General features: G+C 43.6%; 1 protein-coding gene across 2 annotated transcripts in view; it reads left to right on the forward strand.

Moving 5' to 3' along the window:
• REEP6 (receptor accessory protein 6) overlaps positions 1-26,189 on the forward strand; it is a 254,556-nt gene that overhangs the window by 134,594 nt on the left and 93,773 nt on the right. For both annotated transcript variants that reach the window (XM_069646718.1, XM_069646711.1), the window contains exon 3: positions 3,046-3,184. In XM_069646718.1, coding sequence (XP_069502819.1) covers positions 3,046-3,184 — 139 coding nt within the window. The remainder of the gene's footprint in view (positions 1-3,045; positions 3,185-26,189) is intronic.

Here is a 26,189-nt window from a genome sequence, read left to right on the forward strand (position 1 = left end):
ATGGAAATGTGCCCTCAAGCACAAGATCCAACTGAAGGTGGAGCACCTACTGGGAAAAGACAATTTCCTGGCAGACAAGATCAGCAGGGTGTATTCACCGTCCCACGAGTAGGGGCTGGTCAACCAAGAACTCAGCTGGCTATCCGCCAGGTGGGGGGGATCCAGAATGGATGGGTTTGCAACGGGCAACAACAAGAAGTGCGTCCAGTTTGCTTCCCGGTACCCAGAGGCTCTCTCTGCCGGACATATTCCCATTGGATTTGACAGGAACGTTCTTGTACAGTTTCCCCCTGTCCCTGCTCATAGCGCGTTTACTGTGGAGGATGAAGGCGCAACCATGCAGGATGATCCTGGTAGCCTCAGAATGGGCTTGACGGGTATGCTACATGACACTTCTGAAAATGTCCCAGGAGGCCCTCATCTGTCTCCAGCCCCATCTTCATCCGTCTCAGCATCACAGCAAACTACTCCACCACGGTCCAGCCAGTCTGTCTCTCAAGGGCTGGTACCTGAGCGGTTAACATTTCAAGACCTCATGCTAGATTCTGACTGCTGGGACATTATCAAGACAGCTAGAGCGCAGTCCACAAGTTTCCCCCTATGCCAAAAAGTGAATGTTTTTTAAGGTGTGGTGGACAGAATCGTGCGCAAATCCACTCGCTGTCAGTGGAAGAAATCTTGCCATATCTTTGCCACCTGGCAAAGAGTGGCCTAGCCCAATCTTCTATCAAAGTACACCTCTCAGCCATTTCTGCCTACACCACAAGACCTCATCGAACATCTTTTGCTTCCACTGCAGCAGTTAAGGTTTTTCCTAAAGGGCTATTGCGCATCTTTCCCAACGAGCGACCTGCGCCATCTTGTAGTCTCGATACAGTTTTGGCAGCATTGATGGGAGCGCCCTACTAACCTATTCATAAGTGCAACTTAGGTTTCTCTCTTGGAAGGTAGCCTGCCTGGTGGCTATCGCTTCAGCCAGGCGAATTGGTGAACTGCAGGCACTCGATCAACTTGCCTTTCAGTTTTTTAGAACGATCAGGTTATTCTTAGGCCGCATCCCAAGTTTATGCCTAAGGTGGTATCGGAGATGTTATCCGAGCGGATCATGCTACCTACTTTCTTTAGCTTCAACTGCACCTGAAAGGTTATTTCATTCCTTGGACATTTCAAGAACTTTGAAATTCTATATGCAGAGGACAAGACTTCAAAAAGGCTTTTTGTCACCTTTTCAGGCCACAACAAGGGGCAATGTTAAGCAAGGCCTTTCTCGTTGGGTAACAAACTGTATCACACACTGCCACCAGTCAAGAGGCGACCCACTCTCTACTCAGCCAACAGCATATTCCAAAGAGGAAGAGCAGCGTCTGCAGCAATCCACGCGGTAGTGTCCTTGAAAGTCCTAGGTCGAGCGGCCACCTAGAGCATGCACCATACATTTGCCAAGCATTACTGCTTTGGGAAAGATACCAGAAAGGAATCTTCAGTCGGACAGGAGGTCCTTCAGCACCTGTTCACGTAAGGTAGGAGCAGCCTATGTATCCCTCCTTCTCTGCCTAGTTTTTATCTTAGCATGCTTGCAGTACAAATGCTCTGTTTGGAGGTAAATACTCTAAGATGTGTACAGGCATAGCATGATTTAATGTTAGGTATTCTATTCAAGCACGTAGATCTATGAAAGATCCAAAGCTGGAGAAGTCTTTACCTGTAACTGTATTTCTCAGCATTGGTATCTTTCATATATTTTCATGCACCCGCCCTCCTCCCCTGGTGGGTGGGGGTTCATCCTGGCAGCTAGTCGGCCATAGTCTGTGCTACAGCTCCAAATCTGAAGATGGCTGCCTGGGGTGGAGCTTAAGCCCCGCTACCTCATTGGTTAGGGTCTAAAAGGACCAAAGGGGGAGGAGGGACTACACTAGTGAATAGCCTCACAGGCCTATGGGGCCAGCCAATGTAACAAAATGCATGCCAATTCGCACAGCGATTTTGATATCTCCTTGTGAGCTCTTTCCAAGATGAACCAGTCATTTAAGCAACTCCAGACATGCATCCCTCCACTGCCAACCCCTAAAGCCAGGCTCTTGTATTCTCACCATCAAAAACCCAGGAAATACTTTCAAAGCGCACTTTCTGTCACGTCTGATGGTACAGATGCAAAGAAGGCTGCACTTGCATGATCTGATCCTATGAACCTTAAGCGGGTTGCCTGCCTTCTGTACTGTAATAACGAAACCATGATGTGCGAGTAGTAAAACAGTTTATTTAGAAACATGGGCCCAACGGAACGCAATAATACAATAAAAAGCACTTCACTTATAGCTATGTGGGGGCTGCAGGGCTTCTGCTTGACCTAAATTTAGATCCACAATTCGAGTATTGGGAGTAGCCAAGTGCTGGATCCTTTCTGCTCTCTTGATTTCCATCACTTAGTATTTTGCTCTCAGCCTCTGTTTACTTGTAGATGACTATTCTCCCCATCCCCGCCCAACATACTCCATTTGGTGTTCATGTTAAGATTTTTAAAATGCTCACATTATGTTCTGATTAGCATTCTGAGGCAAACCTGGAAAGCGTAGTTTGCTATGAAAACATAGTTCTCAAACTTGAGAGGAAGGCTTGATGCAGCAAACTGGGTTTGGGGAGCTTGTTTTTTTAAGTGTCCTGAAGTGTTGAAAAGGTTTGGAATGACTCACAAGAAACTTCAATTTCACCTCAATGTGGGCTAACTGGGCGGTGAGGGATGACGGAACAAAGGCTGTGCGCCTGCCCCACCCCTCATTTTCCTGACTTGTATCCCACAAAGTCTTATACCTGTACCAGATATACTATCTTAAAAGGAAACAAAGACTGAACTGGCTCCTGTAGTGCTCAGCTTGAACTGCCTCAGTCTGAGAGGTGCAAGTCAGAGCTGCAGTCATGGACCCCACCAAGGATCCACACTGCCTTATTGCACACAGATGTGTTGCTGATTAACTGCTACTCCCTGAACTACTTACCCCATCACACATGCATCTGCCTTATTTCTTTTCTAAAAATTCTTTTGTACAGGATCAAGGCCATTGAGAGTCCGGATAAGAAGGATGACACGATTTGGCTGACCTACTGGGTGGTGTACGGACTCTTCAGCATCGTTGAATTCTTCTCCGACATCTTCCTCTTCTGGTTTCCGTTTTATTACATAGGAAAGGTAAGCTTTATGTAAGAGGGTGTTGGAGTGCAGTCTGGCTGTTTTTTTTCGTCCCCATGGCTCACCACCCCTCAACCCCCAGAACACATCCTATGACAACCGCCACAAACTTTCATCTTTACCTACATGACTGCGATCATTCAAGAATGGGCGTATATCTGTCCTTCAGTCTGAGATCAGCTCAATGCCTCCATTCTTCGAAAGAATCTCTCTAGACACCCATCCGGCCATTCGAGTCTCTGAACATGTTGATTCTCATGTATCACTTGTCGACATCCAATGTAAAAGCAAAAACATACTTTCCTTCCATAACTTTTCCATTAGTTTGAGATCTTTCAGTCAGTCCTTAGTAACTTGATCTATACCTCTCCAGGCAAGTACAATGAAATTGTGGTTCTGGTTGTGATGGATACCCACATAATATATATTTAAATATGCATTAAAATTTTGTATTACTCTTATGATCGGTCGTATCTGTATTTATGTTAATTAATCTTGGTTATATATTGTGCTTTTTGGTACTTCTCTGGCTTATGCTGAAATAAAGTATTATGACTGACCCATTAGACAGATTGCTATTGGAGTTATTTTCGTGACCTTGTTTTGATTAAAGTGCCACAGTAGGGCCATAATGCATTTCTTGTACGAATAACTATGAAGTATGTTTTATGTTAGCCACACCTTTTTTCTTGCCATCATTTTTATAACCTGCCAGCGCTGTACCATCCTGCCTGGGCAGTATCCAAACATGCACACTTTTGCAGCGAGTACCATAACTACCATCTCCTCAAACGATGTAGAAGGAGGTGCCGCAGTTAGTATTGGGGCTCCTACTGAAGGAAATCATTATATCGACCCCACCCGCTTAAAAGTAGACAAGATTTCCCAGCCAGCAAATGCTCCATAACCCATTATGTTACTCATCATACCCTGCCCTTCTTTGTAGAGTAGTGGACCTCTGCACATACATATTTATAAAACGGCAAGTCCGTCTCGTGGTTTGATGGTGAGCAATGATGGCGATGTCCTTGATGCTTGAACAGAATGTTTTTTGTTTGTTGGTGTGCAACTGATTCATAAATGTTGCAGAAAACAAAATTGTTTCAAAGCATAACCAGGCTTCTTTGCAGTTTCTTCAAATGGCTTACAAGTTTTACATACTTAATAGTTATCCATATAAGAAATGCATTCCGGCCCTACTGGCGCCTTTCGTCAAAACCAGGTCACGAAAAGAACTCCTTAGTCTTGATTTAATTTCCTTTCCAACTAGCCTTTGAGATGTACTTATCAAGCTCCTCTCCAGACTTAAGTGTCTAAATCTTATCCTAATAATAATGACAAGTAATGACTTTTTGCTAGCTGGTGTTGCCTAGACCACTTTTGCAAATTTCTTAAATGACCATCCAAACCTCTCCTTTGCCTCTGGATCTTCCCCTCCCCTCTGAAGCACTCCCTTGTGCATCATCTCCTCAAGAAACACACAGCTGATACTTCTTGCCCGGGTAACTATCGCCCAATCTCCATGACTCCCTTTTTGGGTAAGCTCCTGGAAAAGCTTGCCATCTCTCAGCGTAACCGTCACTCTGATTCTGTTGGCTCCCTCCACGACCAGCAATCTGGCATCCGAGCTGCCAGAAGCACGGAAACTGCTCTCCTGAATATCTGTGAAGACCTGCTCTCCAACCTTGACTCTACTATCCCCTCTGTCCTAATCCGCCTCTGGCCTGGCTGACCTCTTTCCTCTCTGATCGACCCTCCCTTGTGTAACTAGGGTCTTTCCCATCTTCTATCTCCCTCTCTACCTGTGGTGTCCCCCAGGGGTCTAACCTCTCGCCCTGGCTTTTCAACCAATACCTGGCAACTCTCGCCTACTTAATTTCCTTTTGTCTGCTCAAATTTCCAGTGCTATGCTGATGACACAACTTATTTTCAAGCTTCCTTCAGCCACCTCCTCTTCTTCCCTCATCTTACTGTCTAATTGCCATTGAAAATTGGTGTGTCGCCAATGATCTTTGTTTAAATGCCAACAAGACTGAGATCCTCCTCATCGGTTCACCATCCTTTTCCCCTCACTCTCTGGCCAGCCTCTCGTGGCCCTCCTCCTGCTCCTACCTGCGAGGCTAAGAACCTTGTGTCATCTTTGACTCCTCACTTTCCTTCTCCGCACACATCTCTGATGCCTCTAAAATGTCAAACTTATTACTGCACCTACTCGGAGGTACTCTGCCTTTCCTCTCCTTCCCTCAGAAGCTCACTGTCTCCCAAGCTCTTATTCTCTCTAGGTTGGACTACTATAACAGCCTCTTTCTAAATCTACCTGACTCCACTCTTTACAATTAATCCAGAACAGAATTGTGAGACTTGTCCTTGGCCTCAAGCCCTGGGTTCGTATCTCTCCCGCTCTGAAATCCCTTCACTGGTTCCCAGTGGATGCAAGAATTACATTTAAAACCCTCAGATTGTCCACAAGTCTTTCTACGGCCTGGGCACAAAATACCTTCAACTATCCTTCCATAAATACCTCCCCCCCTCGAGCCCTTCAATCCTCTACTTCTAACTCCGTCAGGGTCTGTCGTTTTCAAAGAAACAAGCTGGGGGTGGATCTCCATCTTCGGCCAGGGCCTCCCTCTGGAACAGCCTCCCTGCCACCTTGAAACTTGAGGAGAACCATCTACAGTTCCGGAAGCACCTCAAGACCTTCCTCTTCGCTTCTGCCTTTGCTCCTCTTCTCCCCTGCAGACTTACTTTATCTCTCGGCACTGTGCACCTGGCCGCCCTCTGTCCTTCGGACCTAGGTACCTGCTCACTCTGCCACCCCAATGCACTGCCTCTGGGCAACCCCTTGCACTGGGGCCTGTATCTGTACCCATACAGTCCCCCATCCACACTTTTTCTGCACTATTGTGTATCACATTTATTGAATTAGTATTTGACTTATTTATTTTGCTCTGTTCTATGTTCCGCACTATCCAATTTCTCCCCCCCTCCTTGCACTCCCCCCCCGCCCCCCCACCCCCCTTTTCCCTTCCCGATGCACTTGCGCGTTCTCAATGTCACTGGGCCTAGTAAGATGTTTTGTTTTCCCCTGTTCCCCTCCCTTGGCCTGGTCACGCTCTGAAACACTGGTGTATGAGCGCGATATAAATAAAATATCATACATATACTGAATTCTGACCAATCGCAACTCCTTAATCTTCTTAAACTCATTATCCTGCTATGAAAATGAGTAACCTAGTGTAACACTGGGGGTGGAGCTTTAGCAACTGGGAACCATTTGTGTATTACAAGTCTTGAGTGTACCCTCCATTCCCCAGACCACCAACATTGATTGCAAATTTAAATTCTAACCAGGAGTCATAAATGCTACCATTCGTCTGGCTAATCTCCAAGAATTATGTGGAGAAGTTGACCTGTGGGAGTTGCACTGAGAATCTTAGCTTAGAATGCAAATAATGTGTATTTAATAAACAAAATTGTGATAATGGGGTTTAACCATAGTTTGCTCACTGTAGCTGTTAAATGGTATTAGTTTGTACGTTTTCTTGAAATTTAAGTATAGCCAATTGTCCAGTTTACAGGTGGCTCGTCTTTCACTTTTGTCCAATTATGTCTCTAAATCGGTACCACAAGTTTCAGAAATAATTAGTTAGTTCAAGCCCGGTGTGGCACTTCCCACACAGCTTCCAGCTGTGATCTGTATTTTAGGCTGGTTCATGTACAATGATGAATTTAACCTTACTTTGCAGTTGACTACCCGGACTACCTAACTTATCTGACTAGATAATTAGACTAATGAGCTCAGCTCTAGTCTCTTTTCATACATTTTCTTCTTCTGCTAATTGTGCGGTGAGAAATGCCAGAATGCTTAGCGAGATTTTTTTTTTCTTTTTTACATGTTGTATCATGCCTGCCCTAATGCATCTAAAGGCTTGTGCAATATGATTTTAGCTTGCAGGATGCAGTGCCATAAGAGTAATGTTTTTACAATATATTTTATTTATACATAAAGCTCACATCAAAGGAATCAGCAGACTACTCTAAGCCAAAATGTTTTATTCAAGATAACCAAAACATCAGGGGATTGGGGTTTATCTAAGGTCACAGGCGAGATTTAGGAATAAAATGGTGCAAAGAAAACCAGTTCTATTTGCGTTTTGGTCCTCCGTCTTCCTTCTCTTCCCTTTTCTGGTAAATCTGCCCGTTTAGCAGAACGCAGGGCACTCTCTCTGAGGTTTTCGGTGGCCCACGCTTTTATATTGTCAAATTTGCAGGGTGTTTGTTGTTGTCTAGGCCATTCTGGATAGGGTGTTTACTTGTCTCCCCTCCCCCTTCTGCTCCCTTGGATGCAGCCAGGCCCAACTCTGCTGCCCATTTCTTGCCTTCAGCCCCTGTTCCCGGCCACATCCTTCCTGGATGATCGTGGGGAGAGTAAGTCCCCAGAAGCTTGATCGCACACCATTTCATCCTCCTTTGCCCGACTTCCTTCCTCATGCCTTTCCTCACACTCCATTTCTCAGCTCTTTATTCTTTTCTCTTCTTTGGCCCTCTTGTCACCTTGCCATGCATCTCATTTCTCCACATCGCCCATACTCTTGTATTCATCGGCATCACTCCTCTCACTCCTCTCAGATGAGGAATACGTCGGAGGAACATCCCGTCGAAAGAACGTTACAAGGTAAGAAGTCACTTGTTCTACTGTCTCCACCTCTAATTTACAGTGCCTGCACAATCTTTCAGCACGGGGTATATTTGCCCAAGCCCCAGTAATTTCATTACATGGTAGAGTATTCATACGTAGCTGTAAAATAAATCTCCTCAGAGTCCTATTTCCCGTATTTAACAAATATTGTTTCGGAGTAGCTGGTTTAAGACCTTGAAGAGCATACATTGTGTATCGGGGGATATTATATAAATAGGACTGATTTTCACACAAATCCCAAATACATGCTTTTTCTTTGAGATTTTTCAAGATGCGTACAATATTGTCCTTCCCCGGGAGCTCATTAAAACCTAAAATTTCAAGAAAGACTAGTACTGTATTTTGTAAACTAACCATGTAGGAATTCTTAAACCTGCCTTCGCTCTTATTTCTTCCTATGAGACCAAGAAGGCTTTCTTTCCCCTCTTTCCCCAATGTTATTTTAAAATAAAGTTTACAACATCCTATTTTCCACCACGTGGAGAGGGAAATTATCCCCAACTCGCATCTTATTGCTTGTATAGGCACAGCTTTGGGCAACCCAAGAACTGGTCTCCAAAGCTTCCCTTCGAGTTGGTCTAATTTACCCAGATATTTACTTTCCACTGTTTCTATAGCGTACATAATTCCTGTAATAATACAACTCTTATATATCTCTAAAAAACCTTCAATGGACTGGCCACCCTTACTAGCCATGTATTTCCTTATCACATTCCATTTCTTTAAAATTTTTAAATTAACTGCCTCTTGGAAAAAATTAATACATGGTTTACTCAGGATGGGCATCCCCAAATAGGGATAGGCATCAACAACTTCTAATTTAATATTATTAATCTGCCATCTGGAAATAAGCCTTTTCTTTTCCTGTTTAGTAACTCCAAATGCCATAATTTTTGTTTTATTTATATTAATATTGAGGTTGTTGGCCTCCGAGTAAGCAGATAAACCATTCAACATTCTTTGCAGTCCTATCGGAGTTTTATCCATAAGGATAGTATCATCTGCATACATAAGTCCACATATTGGTTTCCCAGCCACAATAGGTGGGAAGATGTTTAAGGTCTTAAAACTCTCCCACATATCTAATACATATAGATTATACAGTATAGGAGAGGTAACACAACCCTGCTTAAGACCCGTGTTAGTTCTAATCTCAGATGACAACATCCTTCCTTTACCCAAGCAGATAGTCACCGTAGTATCCCTATACATTTCCTCCAAAAAATGAAGGATTTTTGGGCAAATCTTTTTCACTCTCAATTTCTCCCACAAAAGTCCCCTATTAACACAGTCAAAAGCTTTCGAAATATCTATAAAACATACATATAATTTTTCCCCCTTGTCCTTTGAGTTGGCTATGATGTAGTTCAGCATGGTCAGGTTATCCAGGGTGCTATATCCCTTTTCAGAATGACATTACTGTTTGTACGACGTATCATACCCAACAGATTGGTAATAGAGTTAAGTCCATTACAAGCTATGTCGTAACCATCAATGACTAAACGATCAAACAGACCATTAAAGGAGGCTAGGTTTCTATCAGACCAAGTAATCCTATTTCCACTAGCTGAAAATTGCATATTCATCTCCTCGCCCGCTCCCCATCTTTGGGTTCCTGGATCACAGTTAAATTTACCCCGGAGAGGTACATGATCACTCAGCAGGATATCTACATGTTCGAACGAGATGTTTGTGCGTCTTTGATTTTTATTAACGAACATGTAGTCAAGCCTATAAGAAACCTTTCCATTAGACCAGGTGTTCCCATACCCTGTACCCATATTTGTTTCCAAGTATGTAAGCCCCCAGTCAAACATCAAGTTCATCCATCGACAGCCTAATAGGGTCTGCTGATTTTTTTCCCCCCAACCCCTAGACAATCCTGTAATTCTATAGATGCAAAATTAGCAGTTTCCTCCCACAATTCTTTACACCTATTCATATCCTTTACGGCTATATTACAATGGGCATTAAAATCTCCCACTATACAAATATCAGAATCAGGAGATTCCAGAGTCCAACTATCAAGGGTTAGGTTGAGATACTCCCCAATCTCCGGAAAGTTGACCCCATCAGGTTGAGAATAGATATTTATAAGTAGAAGTTTCCTTGTAGGGCTTCCTCTATTTATAGATGCACACATGACATTCCGGAGACTCCCATGTTTCACATATGGTTTACAATTAAAATGATTTTTTATCCCTATACAGAGCCCTCCATATGTGCGACCCTTCTCACCCTTATCGGCAGGTTTTTGCCATATATTATATCCATCCAATAAGATTTCCCCAGTAATCCAAGTTTCTTGGAGGGCAACAATGTCACTCTCCAAGAGTAGTTTTATACCATCCTTGTGTAAAAGGGAGTTAAAACCCCTACAGTTCCAAGAGAGAAGGATATATTCTTTAGTGCATACCTCATCTCAATTTGAGCATGGGGTATTTCCTTCCAAAATGTTTGTGTCCTTTAAATTACTTCCAGATTCAATACATGTTTGAGGATACCCCTCCAAACCCCTATTTACAGTACTGATATTTTTATATGGGGGAGAGTTACATATCACAATTTCATATTCATTCCCCCATATTCCATTGGAGTTTTCACGTATAAGGTCAACAAACACAGCAGATCTAAATCGGGCAATGACCCAGTTTTCCCAACTGCCAATTTCTGGTAGTATAATAGATTCAATGTCCCCTGTATCAATATTTTTTAACTGCGGTATAGATGACAATTTATTCAATAACCATGCCCGGTTTAGAAAGGGGCTTTCATCTGTGGTATCCCTTTCTATAATCTTTATGGTTTTTCCCACTGGAAACAGAGGCTCTTCATTCATTCCAACTAAGTTAGCCATGCCAATTTTATAATTACTATGCATGACCAGACGCTCCATCTCCCTAATATATGTTTCCTGTTCTGTTTTAGTAAGAGTCATATCATTACTATTCCAAGGTATTGCAACATATTTAAAATTATTTCCCATAAGTGCCCTATCCTTGGATCCAAATTCCTCCAGCTCCTGCTTATTTCCTTTTAACCAGTCCTGTAAACCCCCGTTTTTGTTTTCGTTTTTTTGCCGAAGTCCAATTTCTGCTGATGTTCAATAATTTCAAAGTGGTTCCCCACCTCTACACATTCAGAGTCTGGAGAAGCTGTATCTGCTAGGGCCATCGTGTTCTTTTTAATCTTTTTTGTAGTTATGACTTTAGCCATCGCCACCCTTTTCCGAGTGGGCCTTCTATTTTTCTTTTTAAACCTAGTGCGTCTCTTCAAACCTTGAGATACTGTTACTACAACAACACTCTCATTCAGGGTTATTTCTTCTGGTGTGTTATCCCTAGGATTGGGCAACTCTGGGGGGGGTAGATTAGACAGGGCTTGTTCTTTCTTACTTTCATTTTCAGCCGCTAAGACCAATTTGCTCAAATCTCCAAGATCACTTATTTCCATTGGATACTCCCCCCCCCTCCCCCCCTCCAATATTCTTTTACCCCAATCTCAAGGGATCTAGTATTATCTATATTCTGTTGTACCATTCCCTTAATATCCCTTTGTTCTTTAAGCAACTTTGTACAAATGGTCATTAAAACATCCATCATGGTGGTGAGTGCATCACATTTTTCTCCAACCTCGAGGGGGGGGTTTTCATTAATCCCACTCATATCTCTATTAAGAGAATTATTAAATGAGTTCTCTGTAGGATTCCATGACACCTCTTCCTCATTACCGATATCTTCTTCTTGTGCAAATTTGGTCAAATCTGGAGTGTCAGATAGATTTCAATATCCTCCACTGCAGAAATGTTATGGTCCTTATATATTCCCATGGATTGGCGCCTCAGATTATGCACTAATGTCAATAAAGAATTATTATCAATCATTGAACTGTTAGAGGGGAGAAGGAGGGGTTGTTCAGTGTCAGGTACCAATACTTTTTCTTTAATAGTTAAAAAACTAAGTATTTTGGGTTGACCAGGTACATCTTTAATCTCACCAATGAGCTTTTTCTTTTCTCCCTTCCTATTATTTTTTCCTTTCCCCCCTTTCTTAGTTACTATTGTTATATTAGTTGTTGGTGTACTTTGTTTGCCTTTTTTTGACCTAAGATTGTGAGTACATGGGCTTGGGGCCATGATAATAGAGGGTACAGAATGTCTATACGGCACCGCCTTCTAACCTAGCAAACAGTAGGTCAATTTAAAGTTTCACTGGTCTATAAAATCAAACGTCAATTCCAGAGGTAAAATAGTGCTCACAATACACACCTTTCAATATAAATAGAAATGTATAACATAATCTCAATAGATTAAAACCAATAAAAGATCAGTAAAACAAGGTGCCTCAAGCAATATTACCCAAAAACAAAATCAAAATATAAAAATTATTTGTTAAAAGCGAGCAATTTGAGACTTGTATTATATAACAAGATCCCTTCTTAGATGGAGTTTAAAACAAGGGTAGCTATCTACCACAACTGCCAAGCAGATATAACACCAATCTCACATCAGTAAGGAGATACAGATGCAATGTTCCACAAAGCCACCTTGTATGGGAGTGCCCGGCAGTGTAAGGAGCAAGCTTTAAACCGACTCTCCCCCCACCAGGTGGTTATCTTACAATATGTTTAGAATTTGGTTACATGCACCAAGTCCAGGCCGCCTGGGTGAGAAGAAGACTATTACTGACTATCTCAACCTTAAACTTGCGTCCCCGGCGCGCCGAACAGCCGGCGCCCTTTACACCTATCGGGCTTAACGCCGCGAGGGTGGCTGTCTCGTAGTGAAGAGGCGATTAGGGAGTCACGTGATCGTGATGTGCGTGTCCCCAGCCCCGCATCCTCCAGGAAGCAACGGGCTCTTAGGCACCAGCAAGAGCGTTTACCAGCTCGCAGTGCTGGCAGAGGTAATCAGGAGCCGCCGTTATGGTAAGAGCATATGGTTATGTGCAGCAAAGGTTCGCCGCTCGGGCGGCTGTCTCGTAGTGAAGAGGCGATCAGGGAGTCACGTGATCGTGACGTGCGTGTCCCCAGCCCCGCATCCTCCAGGAAGCAACGGGCTCTTAGGCATCAGCAAGAGCGTTTACCAGCTCGCAGTGCTGGCAGAGGTAATCAGGAGCCGCCGTTATGGTAAGAGCATATGGTTATGTGCAGCAAAGGTTCGCCGCTCGGGCGGCTGTCTCGTAGTGAAGAGGCGACCAGGGAGTCACGTGATCATGACGTGCGTGTCCCCAGCCCCGCCTCCTCCAGGAAGCAACGGGCTCTTAGGCACCAGCAAGAGCGTTTACCAGCTTGCAGTGCTGGCAGAGGTAATCAGGAGCCGCCGTTATGGTAAGAGCATATGGTTATGTGCAGCAAAGGTTCATATAACATCTACAATAGATTGTCCACGTCATTCAGTCTATCCACACTTCCCTTTCTTGAAGAGTTCATAACCAACAGATCTCCATCAATGCTATTAACCTCCAATGTGAACCAGTTGGGGAGTTAACACATTTATGGGATGACCAAGATCAAGCTTCAGAAATCCCAACGCTGATGGCTACCAGCCCGAAAAGGTTACACCACCTGGCTCTGGAGTCTTGTTGCTTGTTTGCCAACCTAAATCTGAGAGCTTGCAATTGGCGTTAAGACCAGCCTACTAAGCTTACCTTTAGGGGGCCTAAAGGGAACTTGAATACTGATAATGTCTTCATTTCATACTCGGTCTGGTTGAGGGTCACTGATTTTGAAGTGGTCGAGAGAATGGAAAATGACCACCTTCCATTCACCCTAAGCATGAGGGGAAGTGAATTAACTCAGTGCCGCAGAAGTGCCAACTCCCTCTCCCACTCAGTGATGGTGAGTGGACATGCTAGGAAAACAATCAGGTAGTCCAATTCTGAGAGGTCCGATTTCAAGCCCAACCTGTATAATTCTATCTTGGTGAATCTGGAAACCATCTGTGATGATAAAACGAATGCTGAAGAGATCTTGACTGAATTAAGGCTCCTTACAACAAATGTAATCCCATACGTTTCAGTCCCTGTAAAAGATTAAAAAAACAAATATTGTAAAAACCAGGGTGGTATGACCATGTTGTCAGGCAAAGGCCGAAACATTCTCAATTGTATAAAATCGAGTGGGGGGTTGGACAGACCAACTTCGCGAGCACTGAGCAAAATAAAAAAAAATGGATGCTAATTAAACAGTTTATTAGGGACAAATGGAACACCCTCCATGCTGCTCTAAAATCAGGGGATCACTCCCTCTTTTTTGGAAATTGGTCTTGGTCAAAGTCTAAAAGGGTGCGCAATCATTGATCCGTCATACTAATGAAAATGGTTGTTGGCTACATTTTGCCAATCTGTACCGGACCACAGTGATACGCGCAACAATAATTTCTCCCATAAAGTTGGCATTGGATGCGGTTGTCTACCTTGGAGGTGATAATGTCCCTAAACTCCCTGCAAAGCAGCAGCCCCAGACCCTACTATTGATTTTCTGAAAGATCTTCTGCAAGATTTCTGAGGTGAATATTTGGGCCCCAGTCTTGTGTAGGATATTTAACGCTATTTTAGTCAGGGGGGAGGTCCCAGAATTTTTAGACAGGCAGTGATTAAACCAATTTACAAAAAAGGTGGCAGAGACAACCTGGGAAATTACTGCCCAATCTCGCTCTTAGACAGTATGGGAAACCCTTTTGGGAAATGTATTCTCAAACACTTAAAAGATTGGGTTGAAAGGGAATCAATAATCCACAATCTTCAGGCAGGTTTTAAAGAAAACGGAGGAACAATGGACCAATGTTTTGTTTTTTATACTTTTACAGAAATATACAGTTTTAAAATAAATGCCCCTTTGTCGTTTTTGTTGATTCAAAAACCGCTTTTGAGATCAGTTAGTAGAGCAACACTGTGGCAGATACTAAATGCATGGAAAGCTCCAGGATTTTTGACCAACCTAATAAGTCTGTTATATACTGCAAACGGGGCATGTGTACTGTTTGGGCTAGGTGATGATCTAAAAAAGCCCTGTGATGTTGAAAAGGGGGTTAGACAGGGTTGTACTCTGGCCCCCCTCCTTTTCAACATCTACATACAAGAAATTATAGATGCACTTTTGAGGGAGTGGCAAGATTGCCCCTAAATAGAATCCAACAAATATCCAGCCCCATTTTACGCTGATGATGCAGTCCTTCTCTACCTCACCCCAAGGTCTGAGGACACTCTGTATTTTTGAAGAAGTGCAAAGAGCTTGACCTCAGTTTGAATATCGATAAATCAAAGGTGATAGTTTTCCGCCCTTTGAATATCGAAGTAGAGTGTTCAGTGCTCGAACAGATCAAATATTATGACTATCTGTTTCTTGGATTTGGGGAGTCTGGCAGCTGGGCTGCTCAGATTACAAAATCGTCCGCCATCTTAGAGAAGCTAGGTGGAGCAATTCTGGCATTTCATGCAAATCATGGAAGAGGTGCAGTCTCCCCTGCTTTGGTTTTGTTCCAGAAGCAAGCCATTCCTGCTGTTATATGGCTCCATACTATAGGGTTATAGTAATGTCCAGAAGCTCTGTACAAGCAAAAACTAATTCTGGAATAAATTGTTGCGCCCCGCCAATTCCCTCACAGCATAGGTCTTCCTGGAGCTGGGTGGCACGGTTCCGGCCCAGATTGTGCATGGTTTAGTAGGTTATCGCAATGCAGCTTTTAACCTCCTAGCTATGGTGAATGGTAGGAACACAAAATGGGCATCCACGTTTGGTCATTGTTTCAGGACCTTGATATGACCGACCTGTGGGTGCACCCCACTGTTTCAAGGTGCGCATGATGGAGAACATCAAAAAGGGTCAAGCAGTAGAGTGAACTATACTTGGATGTGATTTATCCACCCTACGAAAAGGCTTTGTATCTGCGATTTCGACCGGGGATTCTCCTGGTGGCCTTCTTTACCCAAAACTGTCTACCAACTAATACCAGTAAGTGCCCATTATGCAACAAGGGCAATGAGACAGCACTTTATGTTTTTCTGTAATAAGACCCTTAAGCTGAGAAATGTATTTGAAGCCATTATTGAGAGAGGCAAAGGTGAGGTACTCGATGCTGTGAGACTTTTGAGCCAGTGCACAGACATGCAGATTGTTCTAGCAATGGCCCATTATATCCATAGAGTTTAGGGCGAACCCTTATGTATAATGGACAAGCTCAGATGTAGATGGCTGTAACTGGTAGAGGAGGCTGCGAGATTTACTCTCCTCATCCTGTTTAATTTGCATAAAAATGTGATTTAATCATACAAAGCACACATACCTAGTAGCAAAGATCTACCCTTGGTCTTGTTGGATTTTAATGTTTTCTGTGAACATGCCAAATTTGATATTTTTGTTTTTATTATGAATTCATTGTCTTTTAATCTGTATGTACTTTTATTGTTTAACTGAAATAAAGTTTTTGATGATGAGTTTGGATCATGACAGACTTTATCACTTATCTTGGCGTGGTCCACCAGTGCCTTGTCTGGCCTAAGGCAGGCTGCGGAGCAGAAATGCCTTCCCCATCAGGTAGTGAAGGTTGTGCAGCTTTGTTTTCATCTGCTTCCGTATCGGACTGTATAGTGTCTGTAGTTTACTTCGCAAGGCATACATTCCCTTTAGCCTTGTGTTTCGCTTTATTTCTTTGTGATTTTTGACTGTAGCTTGTGGACCTTACACAATCTTAAACTACAGTACAATTGACACATCAATTAATCACTAATTTCTTTAGAACCATCATTGTTGAGTAATCCAACAATAACATCAATCACTGAATTCATAAGGGTGAAGTCACCATGGAATACATCAGACATTGTTAATTATCTTGGCTTGTAAGAGTTTTCTCCCCCCCTTGTCAACCTCCAAAAAAAAATGTCTTGCTTATAAGTTCCCAAAAGATCTTGGCGTAATTCATCTAATATTTCACATTCCACCTAGAATGTGTTCCCGATTTTGGAGCATACTGTCTTTTGCATAGTGTACAAGAACTCTGACTTCATATTTTTCCTGTCTCCCAATCGTATTTGTTGTTTTTCCCCTGTAGGTAATAGATTGAGCCTTAATGTTAAATTGTTCCTTCCAATATGAGTTTGGAATTTTTTTCAAATACAGTGATATGCAACCCTTTGGTTTTGGATAGGGGTGCGGAGGGGAAGGCTTTTATTCAACTTGTAGGTATTTGTCTTTTCCAATGTTAAACACCAATCTCTATCTTTCAATTTCTTTCTTTAGAAGACAAGGGTTGACAATAGGAGTTCCCTAGAGACATTACATTCATCCAGCAGTTGATTTGCTACTTTAGAGGAGGCGAGCAATGGCGTTTGGCAATACTCACTCAGGGCAATACCCAAATAATAGTGTTAAGTCCCCTTTGGAGCATTTATCAAACACTGATGCATCGTTAAAATCTTCCATTCCAATGTATATCTTGGCGATTGCAAACCCAACTCCCTTTGCAAAATTCCTGAATAGTAGACATTACCAAACCATTCATTGACTTAGATATACCCCTTCTGAAACCTCAACAAAAGTTATTTTTCTCCAGCCCATGTTTCTAGTTTACTAGACGCGTAAATATTTTACATTCGCTGTCCATCAATGCTATTGGTCGGTAATTGCATGGGCTGGTTCTATCTCCCTCACTATTATTGAACATTTCCATGAACTCGGTATCGAAGTAAAGTACAAAACCAGAATTACTGCCCACATTTTCGGATTCCGCTTTAAGATGGCATTGGATAAACCATTTGTTCCTTCTGCTCTCGAATTTGACACCCTTCTAGTTTGACATTTCATCATGTCAACTGTCAATTTCAGAACCCAAGGGCCATACGGAACTAGGACTTCCTTGATTTCCACTGGATGTTTATCAACCTGTTCAATGTACTTAACCCATGTCTCACCCGAAATGGGGTTTTCTTGTTTTCCATCCTTTAGTCTTACTAGGGCATTTACCACCCGCTATAAGTTGCATGCATCCTTCTTAATAACCAGTTGTAACATGCTTTCTCCTTCCAGGAGAGACCAATAATACCTATGCGACTTGTACCCGTTTTTATAGATTATCCCTAATTTCTTTTTGGCTATCCAAAATTCGTCCAACAAAAGATGAAAGCTCCTACCTTGAATTGGTCAATCTCTTCTGGTAAAGCCGTTGTCCCCACCGTTCTCGCAAGATGACCTTGACATCTATATCCTTTAAAAATGTTTCTTCCCCAATCTATTCCTACCATTTGATAGGAACAGGTTACAACGTTCATTTTGTACACTAGATCTAGCTTCAAACTCACATTTTAGTATTAACGGGTTGTGATCAATAAGCTTACAACTTGAAATTCGGAAACAAACTCCTGTCTGATAACACAATATAATCAATACAAAAGGTTGTAAACATGTTTTTCCAAGTATCTTGTTCTGGAATGCCTCCAGGGACATTGCCATTAGTGATCGTTAACACCACTTGTCAAAAAAGGACAACCATTCATTACCCTCCATTTGCCCGTGAGGTGGATCTTCAACACTTTGCAACATCGAAGAACATAGCATTAAGGTCCCCTCCCAACAGAATGTGAACACCTGTTTCAGTGCAACAAAATTCCCCTCAGGCTGTCCACAACCTGAGTAAGTTGAATAATGTTGGGATTGCTATAGACATTGACTATAAATATCGGCATTTCATTTAGCACATTTTTCAATCTTATTATAAATGCCAGTATACCATATATTTAATTTGCTACCACTTTTGACTCCAATAAGATGGTGTTCTTTACTGTGTTAATAAATCCCCCAGAAGGGCTACCTCCAAGATTTTTCACTGCTAGTTTTTGGAGAGTTGTGGATGCATCCACACTTTTCTTTCATCAACCAAACCTCTTGTAATAATGACTCACTTTTTGATAGGCTTGCAAAACAATTGAATTCCAACTAATAATTGATAGAGGAATACCTCTACCGCAGCAAGACACCCGTCCCTCTCTTACTCATTTGTATGGCAATGCCTGGTAAAGCCTTTGCAAGCCAACTCCAGCTGCCCCCTCTCCCTTTCTCCTACTTACATTCTCGTGTCAACCTCTTCACAGTAGACCCCCTCCCCTCCATTGCAAGTGCCCTTCAAGGATCTCATCTGCCCCGGTTGATATTCTTTACCTAGATCAAATGAGTCTCCCTCCCACCCCCATCTCGGCTCCTTTGGCCTTCAAAACTGTACAGCTCATACCCCATGTGCCTTATCAGATCAGCTTCTGCCATTACCATATTTACCACCAACCTTGATAGCATCAATATTTGAACATTTCCTATACGCCTGATATTTGGCAAGAATATTCTTTCGACTGGATTGTGTCCTTCCACGTATTCCTTATCTTTGATATTTCCAATAACCCAGCTTACATAGTCGAAAGAACGTTACCAGGGGTGAGTAACTTGTTCTATGTCCTTAGTACTAATCGGGCACAACTGGGGAATTTCGTGGAATAGCCTTAAAAATGTGTCTGGTTAAGAGGTACATCCGGTGGGATCTCAAACGGGCGTTCCACCACCAGACCTCTACTTCCATCGCATCGTATTTTTTCGTGACATTTTCCTTTTAATAGAATTAATTTGGTTTCCTCACCTCATCCGCAGCCATTAACTTTCTCCCATTTATTTTGTTATTTATATAGTGCTCACAGCTCGACATCATCTAGGCGCTTTTCTTGACATATAACCCACAAGGCAAAATTGCCGTGATTAGAGTTGCAGGTCGTCAGTTATGGTGTTAGTGCCATACTGTACTATGCAATACATATAGTAATTACATCATTGCTGGTAACCGACAATACATTGTCTTAAATTTTGTTGTTATATTGCAGAAAAGCACAGGTAATTCCAAGAGTTACATATTTGCCGACAGTGATATGAATAAAGGTGAGGGACAGATCAGGCTCCAATACTTGGTCTATTTGCTGAGTAGGGCAGGGCGAGGGAATTATTTGTGGTTCCTGGGTAAACAACCTAGTTTTGAGGGGTTTGCGGAATGCCCAATTAGAGCATTCAGATCTCGGTGTTGCCGGTTGGTTGTTGCAATGTTTGGCCGCCATCACCAGGGAGCTGCTACCCCCAGCCTTTTGTCGCTTGAACCTGGGTATGGCTAAGCAATGTGTGTATGCAGCACGTGTGGGTCTCTTGTATTGGTTTGGGGTGAATTTGTCTGTGAGGTATTTAGGTGCTTGCTTGCTTGTGTATCAATTTGAGTCAGGGTGAGGGTTTTGAATAGGATGTGCTCTTAAATGGGGAGCCAGCGATGGCTTCTCCTGGTAGCTGATGTGTGGTTTCTTAGGAATGTTTAATGCCGCTCTAAGAGCGTTGTTTTGTAACACTTGGAGCTTGTTGATATTTTGGGTACTTGTGCCAGAGTAGAGAACATTGCAGTAGTCCAGTTTAAATGGTATTAGTGCTCTAGCTAAGGTGATGCAGCTGTCGGAAGATAGGAATGGTCTGCATTAGCCTGGTAGCCCCTCCCAAGCCCAGGTTTGGGTTATCCAAAATAGCACATTCATATATTTTCCCCCAATCTCGCCATTGCCTTCTGCAAACCCTCCCCATGAAAATCCTGCCTGCATGGCTGTATGCTATTCTGAACAGTTTGACAACTCCTTTCCCTTGCCTTAAGCACAGATTGGCCACTCGGCACCCTTTCTAACTCCTTCTCCCCATATTCACCTGTGAACTGTTATTTGCCAGCGCCCCATTTTTAGGAGGCACCACCCCACCTCCAGGCCAAGGTGTTTGCTTGGCAAGATATCATCTTGGCCATTTCATGTACCCCATCCGTTTGATGTCCCGTAGACACTTTAACCCCCTTTGGGCGCAGAGCACTCCACTTTTTTGCCACTATCTCCCCTAACCATGGCCAGCATGAGACAACTCTTGTCCATTAGCTTCCCTTCCCCCTCCCCCCGTTTGGGAGAATAACTGTCCATTGGGCCAACTTCCTGGCTTTTTCTTGTCGTCCTTCCTCCCGTCTTTCCCCACCACCACTCTCCTTTGCCTGGGTTGCAGCCACTGATTCTCTAGGCTTGACTTCCTCTACTGACACACAAGCACTTCTGGGGGGGGGGGCGGCTGGGAGGGATGGTGGCGGAGTGTCCTGGAACAACTTCCGATTCCTATGGTATTTTCTAGAACCCCTATTACGCCCCTTCTTCCTTTTTCCTCTTCCAGGGACTCGACATTCACCCCCCCCCCTCCCGATCTTGTCTCTGAGAGGGAGTACTCTACTGCAAATAGTGTTTCCATATTATCATAGAAGCTTGCAAATGAACTCGAAAGCATCTCCAATGCTGTTGATCTCACCACCTCATCAAGCTCTTTCAACGTACGTAAACCTTGTGGGGTATAGTGCCATTCTGGCACTGATTTAACCTCTTCCCACTCCTCTCCATACCCCCCCCCCCCACCCCCAGACTGGTTTCATGATCCGTAAGAAAGGACAGCCCTATCGGGCCCTCTCCCATTTCACTCTGGGTCATTGTCTCCAGTGAAATCCTACTTATTGTCAGCCAAATTGAAAGCAATCATACTTGGGTTGTTGATAAAAATTGCTGTCCTGACCTACAACCAACCAGTTTCCTTCCCACTTCAGGTCTCGTATCCGTAGTGGTTCCTGGTCTTGGCCGATTCTCTCGCCCCTTACAAATGAAGTCTTCTAGTCTTTTCTGTTTTTCAATAGCAGTCCCAATGTTAATGCCAGATTTAGTCATTTTCATGGACCCATTACCTTTTCCTCTGGCTTTATCTCCTCCACTTACTGTCATTTTATCCTTCTGAGTTGGACTCACCACCCATGTCTTATTTCTTGGCCTAAACTCATTGCCTCGTCCACCAACTGAATCAGCTGAATTCGGTGATGAGTCACTGCCTTGCGCCCCCCTCAGTTATTCACAATCGCCCCTTCTCCCACACGGCATTGATTTTTATCTGGAGACTGTTCCCGGGTAAGTTTTTCCTTTCAACGCTCTTCCTTTTATTTAACAGACTCTCCTCTCGGGTCCCTTCCACATAGGGGCCCAGAAGCAAATCCTCTCGGTGACATTGGGATATCAGTCGCTTCCACCGCGACTCTAGTTGCTTCCCGGTCATATCTGTCTAGTATTTATCGCTGCATTTCTCCCTTCAGTTAAAGAGGCAACTTCATCTTTGTCAGCGAGTTTTACATATCGCAGAGTATCTGTTTTGAGGCTTACTCCGTAGATTTTACATACCTAAGGTACTGCTTACCGTTACTGGTACCAGCTTGTATGTAATATTGGAGTCAATCAACACGTTCTTCTCAGAGCACCTCCGCTCCCACGCTGTCAACAGCAAACCACTTTGCACACTTCTCTGCACTCTAAAAGCAGTTTTAAAGGTTGGTGCAATTAGTCCACTCCACTTGTCTTCGCCTCCAGTAGTAAGCACGGCAGACATACTCTCACCACAGCATACCACTTTTGCTTTCATTTCCTGGTTAATTATACAAAGATGACCGCAAACTTTGTAAAATAGGGAGGCACTTTCACTTACCAAGTGTAAAATGCCAACGCAAAATGTCTTGCTTTGTTGCTTCATCATGCAAGGACTGCAAAGACGGTCAAACGTTACTGGAACTTCACTGGGATGCGCGCGCTGACGCCCACCACAGGCGAATTTTAAAGCTCCCAGGACAGACCATGTAAGCACTCACAAATATCCCAGGGGTAAGCAAGGAAAACTGCTCGGCCGCCTCCTGCTGCAAAGACTGTCGAACTTTACTGGAACTTAACGGGGACATGTAATATTAGGACTATATACTCGCTCAATTGCCCTCATGGTCAACCTGGACCTCTTAACTAGCTTTAAACATGTGACTTTGTCAGAGTCCCTCTGGATAGGATCTATGTGATCACTACGACCCCCAGAATTCCGATGGCCGTAAATGCTGACCTGATTTGTTTTTTAAACCTCCTTTACACCACACACATGTAGGGGAGACCCCCGTACACCCCCCTGCCCCACATACTACTATTATATCCCATACCCCCAACATATATTTCGGGAGGCAGAATTCTGAGGGCAACATTTTGTGCCATTACCCTCTGGATACAGATGGATTCTACCGACCAGCATGCACTAGCAGTTTCCCTCCGTCTACAATTAAAGCCAATATTTGCCTCTTTCATACCCTCTCCATCCCCGGTACCAAAAGCCTCTATAAATGTCAATGGAATGCAGTATTTTATTTCTATAATTTCATAAAGCGCAGACCAGGCCGAAACAGGCATCCGAGCACTGTACAGTAAATAGCAAAAGGTATCAATACAATAGAGATTATACCAACAGTCAGACCATGCCTGCACGAAACATTCTTGTTATGACAATTAAACTAGGTCATGTGTTTCTCAAATTCTAAGCATGCTAATGATCATGTTTACGAAGCAGAATTGTACATATTGCTCAAATTGGTGCTAGACCACATTAACCTTATCGGAAGGAAAGAAGTGAAGGAGGATGAAGAGGGAGGACTTCTTAGGAGAGAGCTTGGGAAAAGGAGTGAAGTTGGCCTGGGGCTGTTACAGGGGCTGTATTAAAAGCTGGGGTGACAAGAGTCAGGGCAGTTCTTGACATGGGTGACCATCTGATTGCCTCAGGGAACCAAGCTGAGGAAGAGCAGACAAGAAGGCATCTGAGAGATGGGGCAGAGGAACCATGGACTTGCATGGGGAGTGCGTGTAGCATTGCTGACAGTGGAGAGTATGGACGGCTATTCTTCTGGATGCCCATATGGAAGTCCACAAAGAGGGGCAGCTTGAACCAAATTTGCTGTTAAAGACGGCCTGCATCCACCTAGAAAGCAGGACCAACCAAAACGCCACTTAACCTGAGCGAGAAAATCACCAATTCCGAGGCCAGCGCACCACCAGAAGTCGCAACATTACCAGGCTGGAAAAAAAACTGCAAAAGGGGGGAAAAACAGGAAATGTACACTTCCCTTCTACTATCTTCATTTTACACTTCATAAGGGACCTGAATGCCTATTTTTCAAAGAATATTTTGCAATTGCTGCGTGCTCCACTTAATCCTAACTCTACCCCATCTGATGCTCAGTCTCATTCTCTGTTATCCATCCCTGCTTCTCTGCAACCCCAGTGCCTTACTTGCAACCCGAAGGTGTCCCTTATGTACAGTACCCAACTGCTTTGTGCTTTATAAATCCCATACATACATAGTACAATTGTTCCCAAAAGGAAAACCTTGCCGATACAGCCAGCAGCGGAAGAGGAACCATGCTTCTGCTATTTCCTCTGGTACACCCCTGCAAGGTGACCACCAGTCCAACTGGCAATACATCAACAAGCCTATGCCAGGTTGTAGAGCTGGGAGTATCCATCCCCATATGCAACTTAACACAGTACTTCCACACCAGCTTGTGTAACCACAATATTACTGTACCGTGTTGCTCATTTTTAGAGGGCACTGACCCTGCATTCAGAGAGCAAAAAGTTAGTGTTTTGTGGTGCATCCATGGGTGGACTGGGAACCAAAAGAGGCCCTGGAAATAATTTTCAAAGTGGGCACCATATGGTATTTTCAGAAAGCACAACCCTTTTCCTATGAAAATGTGGAAATAAAATAGGTTGCCACAAGAGGCCGAGGGAGCAGAGGCCTACCAGGAAATCTCCAGCGATCCCTATAGGCCAGTCTACCCCTGGGTGCATCAGAACCTAAAAACAATTGACAGAGAAATAAGTTTCAGGACCTTTATTACCAAAAGTGAGAATTCTTGGGATAGCCTCCTATGAGGGCAAGGGGTCTTTTCATAATAAAACATGTTATTGTACTCAGAGTATAGTCCGGTAAGAACCTAGTCTCCCTTGGTGCTCTAGTCCATCGGCCAGTCTTTAAGCAATAGCACCCGATGGAGCCCCTGAATCCAGTCCGTCGATGAGGAAAGTGTCAGAATGAATGCTTGTAAAGCATTGCGGCCCTTCTTTAACAAAAGAGGGATTCCCCTGCTTTCTGAACAGTACTTGGATGGGGCAAATCCTACAGTGGTGAGAGGATTCCTATCTCGGAGATTCTGGTTTCCACAGGGCTTCAAGGCACAGCAGACTCAAGGTTCAAGTGATACCTTCTTATCAATAATATCACTTTCTAGCTGCATGTCGCCATCATGGACCAAAGTCTCTTCTGATCTGCCTCTGGCTCTTGCCAGAGTCTGATATGCAGCCATCTGCAGGCTTCAGGGGTGGACTGACTTACAGGGCACTATGGAGCTATCCCGATACGCCTCTGCACCATGGGCCTCATTTCTGTAGTAAACCATTTTATTTTGAAAGTTCTCATAGGAAAATGGTTGGACTTGCTGAAAATGTGTAATATGGGGCAACTTGGAAAATTATTTGCAGGGTCTCTTTTGGTTCCCAGTACTCCCCTGGTAAGTTTGGTTTTTCCCTATGGCTGCCCTCTGAAAGGGTCAGCTCTCCTTCTTGAACCTTCTGTTGCGCTTCATTTGCACCCATCTGAGATACTCCTCGGAAGGCTTTTAGGCACTTCAACCCCCAAGATCTGCGATGTGGCCCTAAACACGCCTTCATGTTTCTCACCCTCAGGGTTTTCTCCACACACCTGGACTTTGATCTGGCTCTGTATTCACATCTATAGAACACATCTTCACTCCTACTCCGAGACTGAGGACACTCATTCTTATTTTAATGCCTGGACTTGTCTTCTCTGATTGGCTTGAGTGTTTAGGTGGCACTCTGCAGTGATCTAAATGGGAGTTGAGATGTGTAGTTCAGAACTGAGTGGAGGGCATTAAAAAGGCTGGTGTTCATTTTGAATTCATGCCATTTGGTTTTGCTGTTGATTTGCTGAGCAGCCTGTCTCCCGCTCTCCCAGGCTTGCTGTTTTCTTTGCAGAATGGTGAATTTCATATTTCTAGGGCATTTTTTTCTGGGATTTTCGAGTGTTGTTTCCAATGTGGGTTTAGCCCCAAGTGAGTGTGTTGCATGTATAAGCCAGTATTCTGAAACTGGGGAGGAGGTTTGGAATGTTACCACTGTGCTATTCTGAGTGCTGTGATGGTGCGATTAGTGCATGAAGAAAGTGGAGGCCCATGCGTTTCTTGAGCAGTGTTGGCATACCTCGCCTCTTCGTAGCGTGTGGGAGGGTAGTGGTTCCAGTTAAAGCTACAGAGCAGGTCTTTGCTGGATATTGGGGTTGTGGGAAGGGTTTTTGTCCTGAATCCTGACCATTGAAAGTCCTGTCGTCGGAGATGTCTTAAGTCCAGACCTAATTTGTTGG

This window comes from Ambystoma mexicanum, chromosome 1p (genome assembly GCF_040938575.1).
Source record: "Ambystoma mexicanum isolate Mex_15411 chromosome 1p, UKY_AmexF1_1, whole genome shotgun sequence".
NCBI lineage: Eukaryota > Metazoa > Chordata > Amphibia > Caudata > Ambystomatidae > Ambystoma > Ambystoma mexicanum.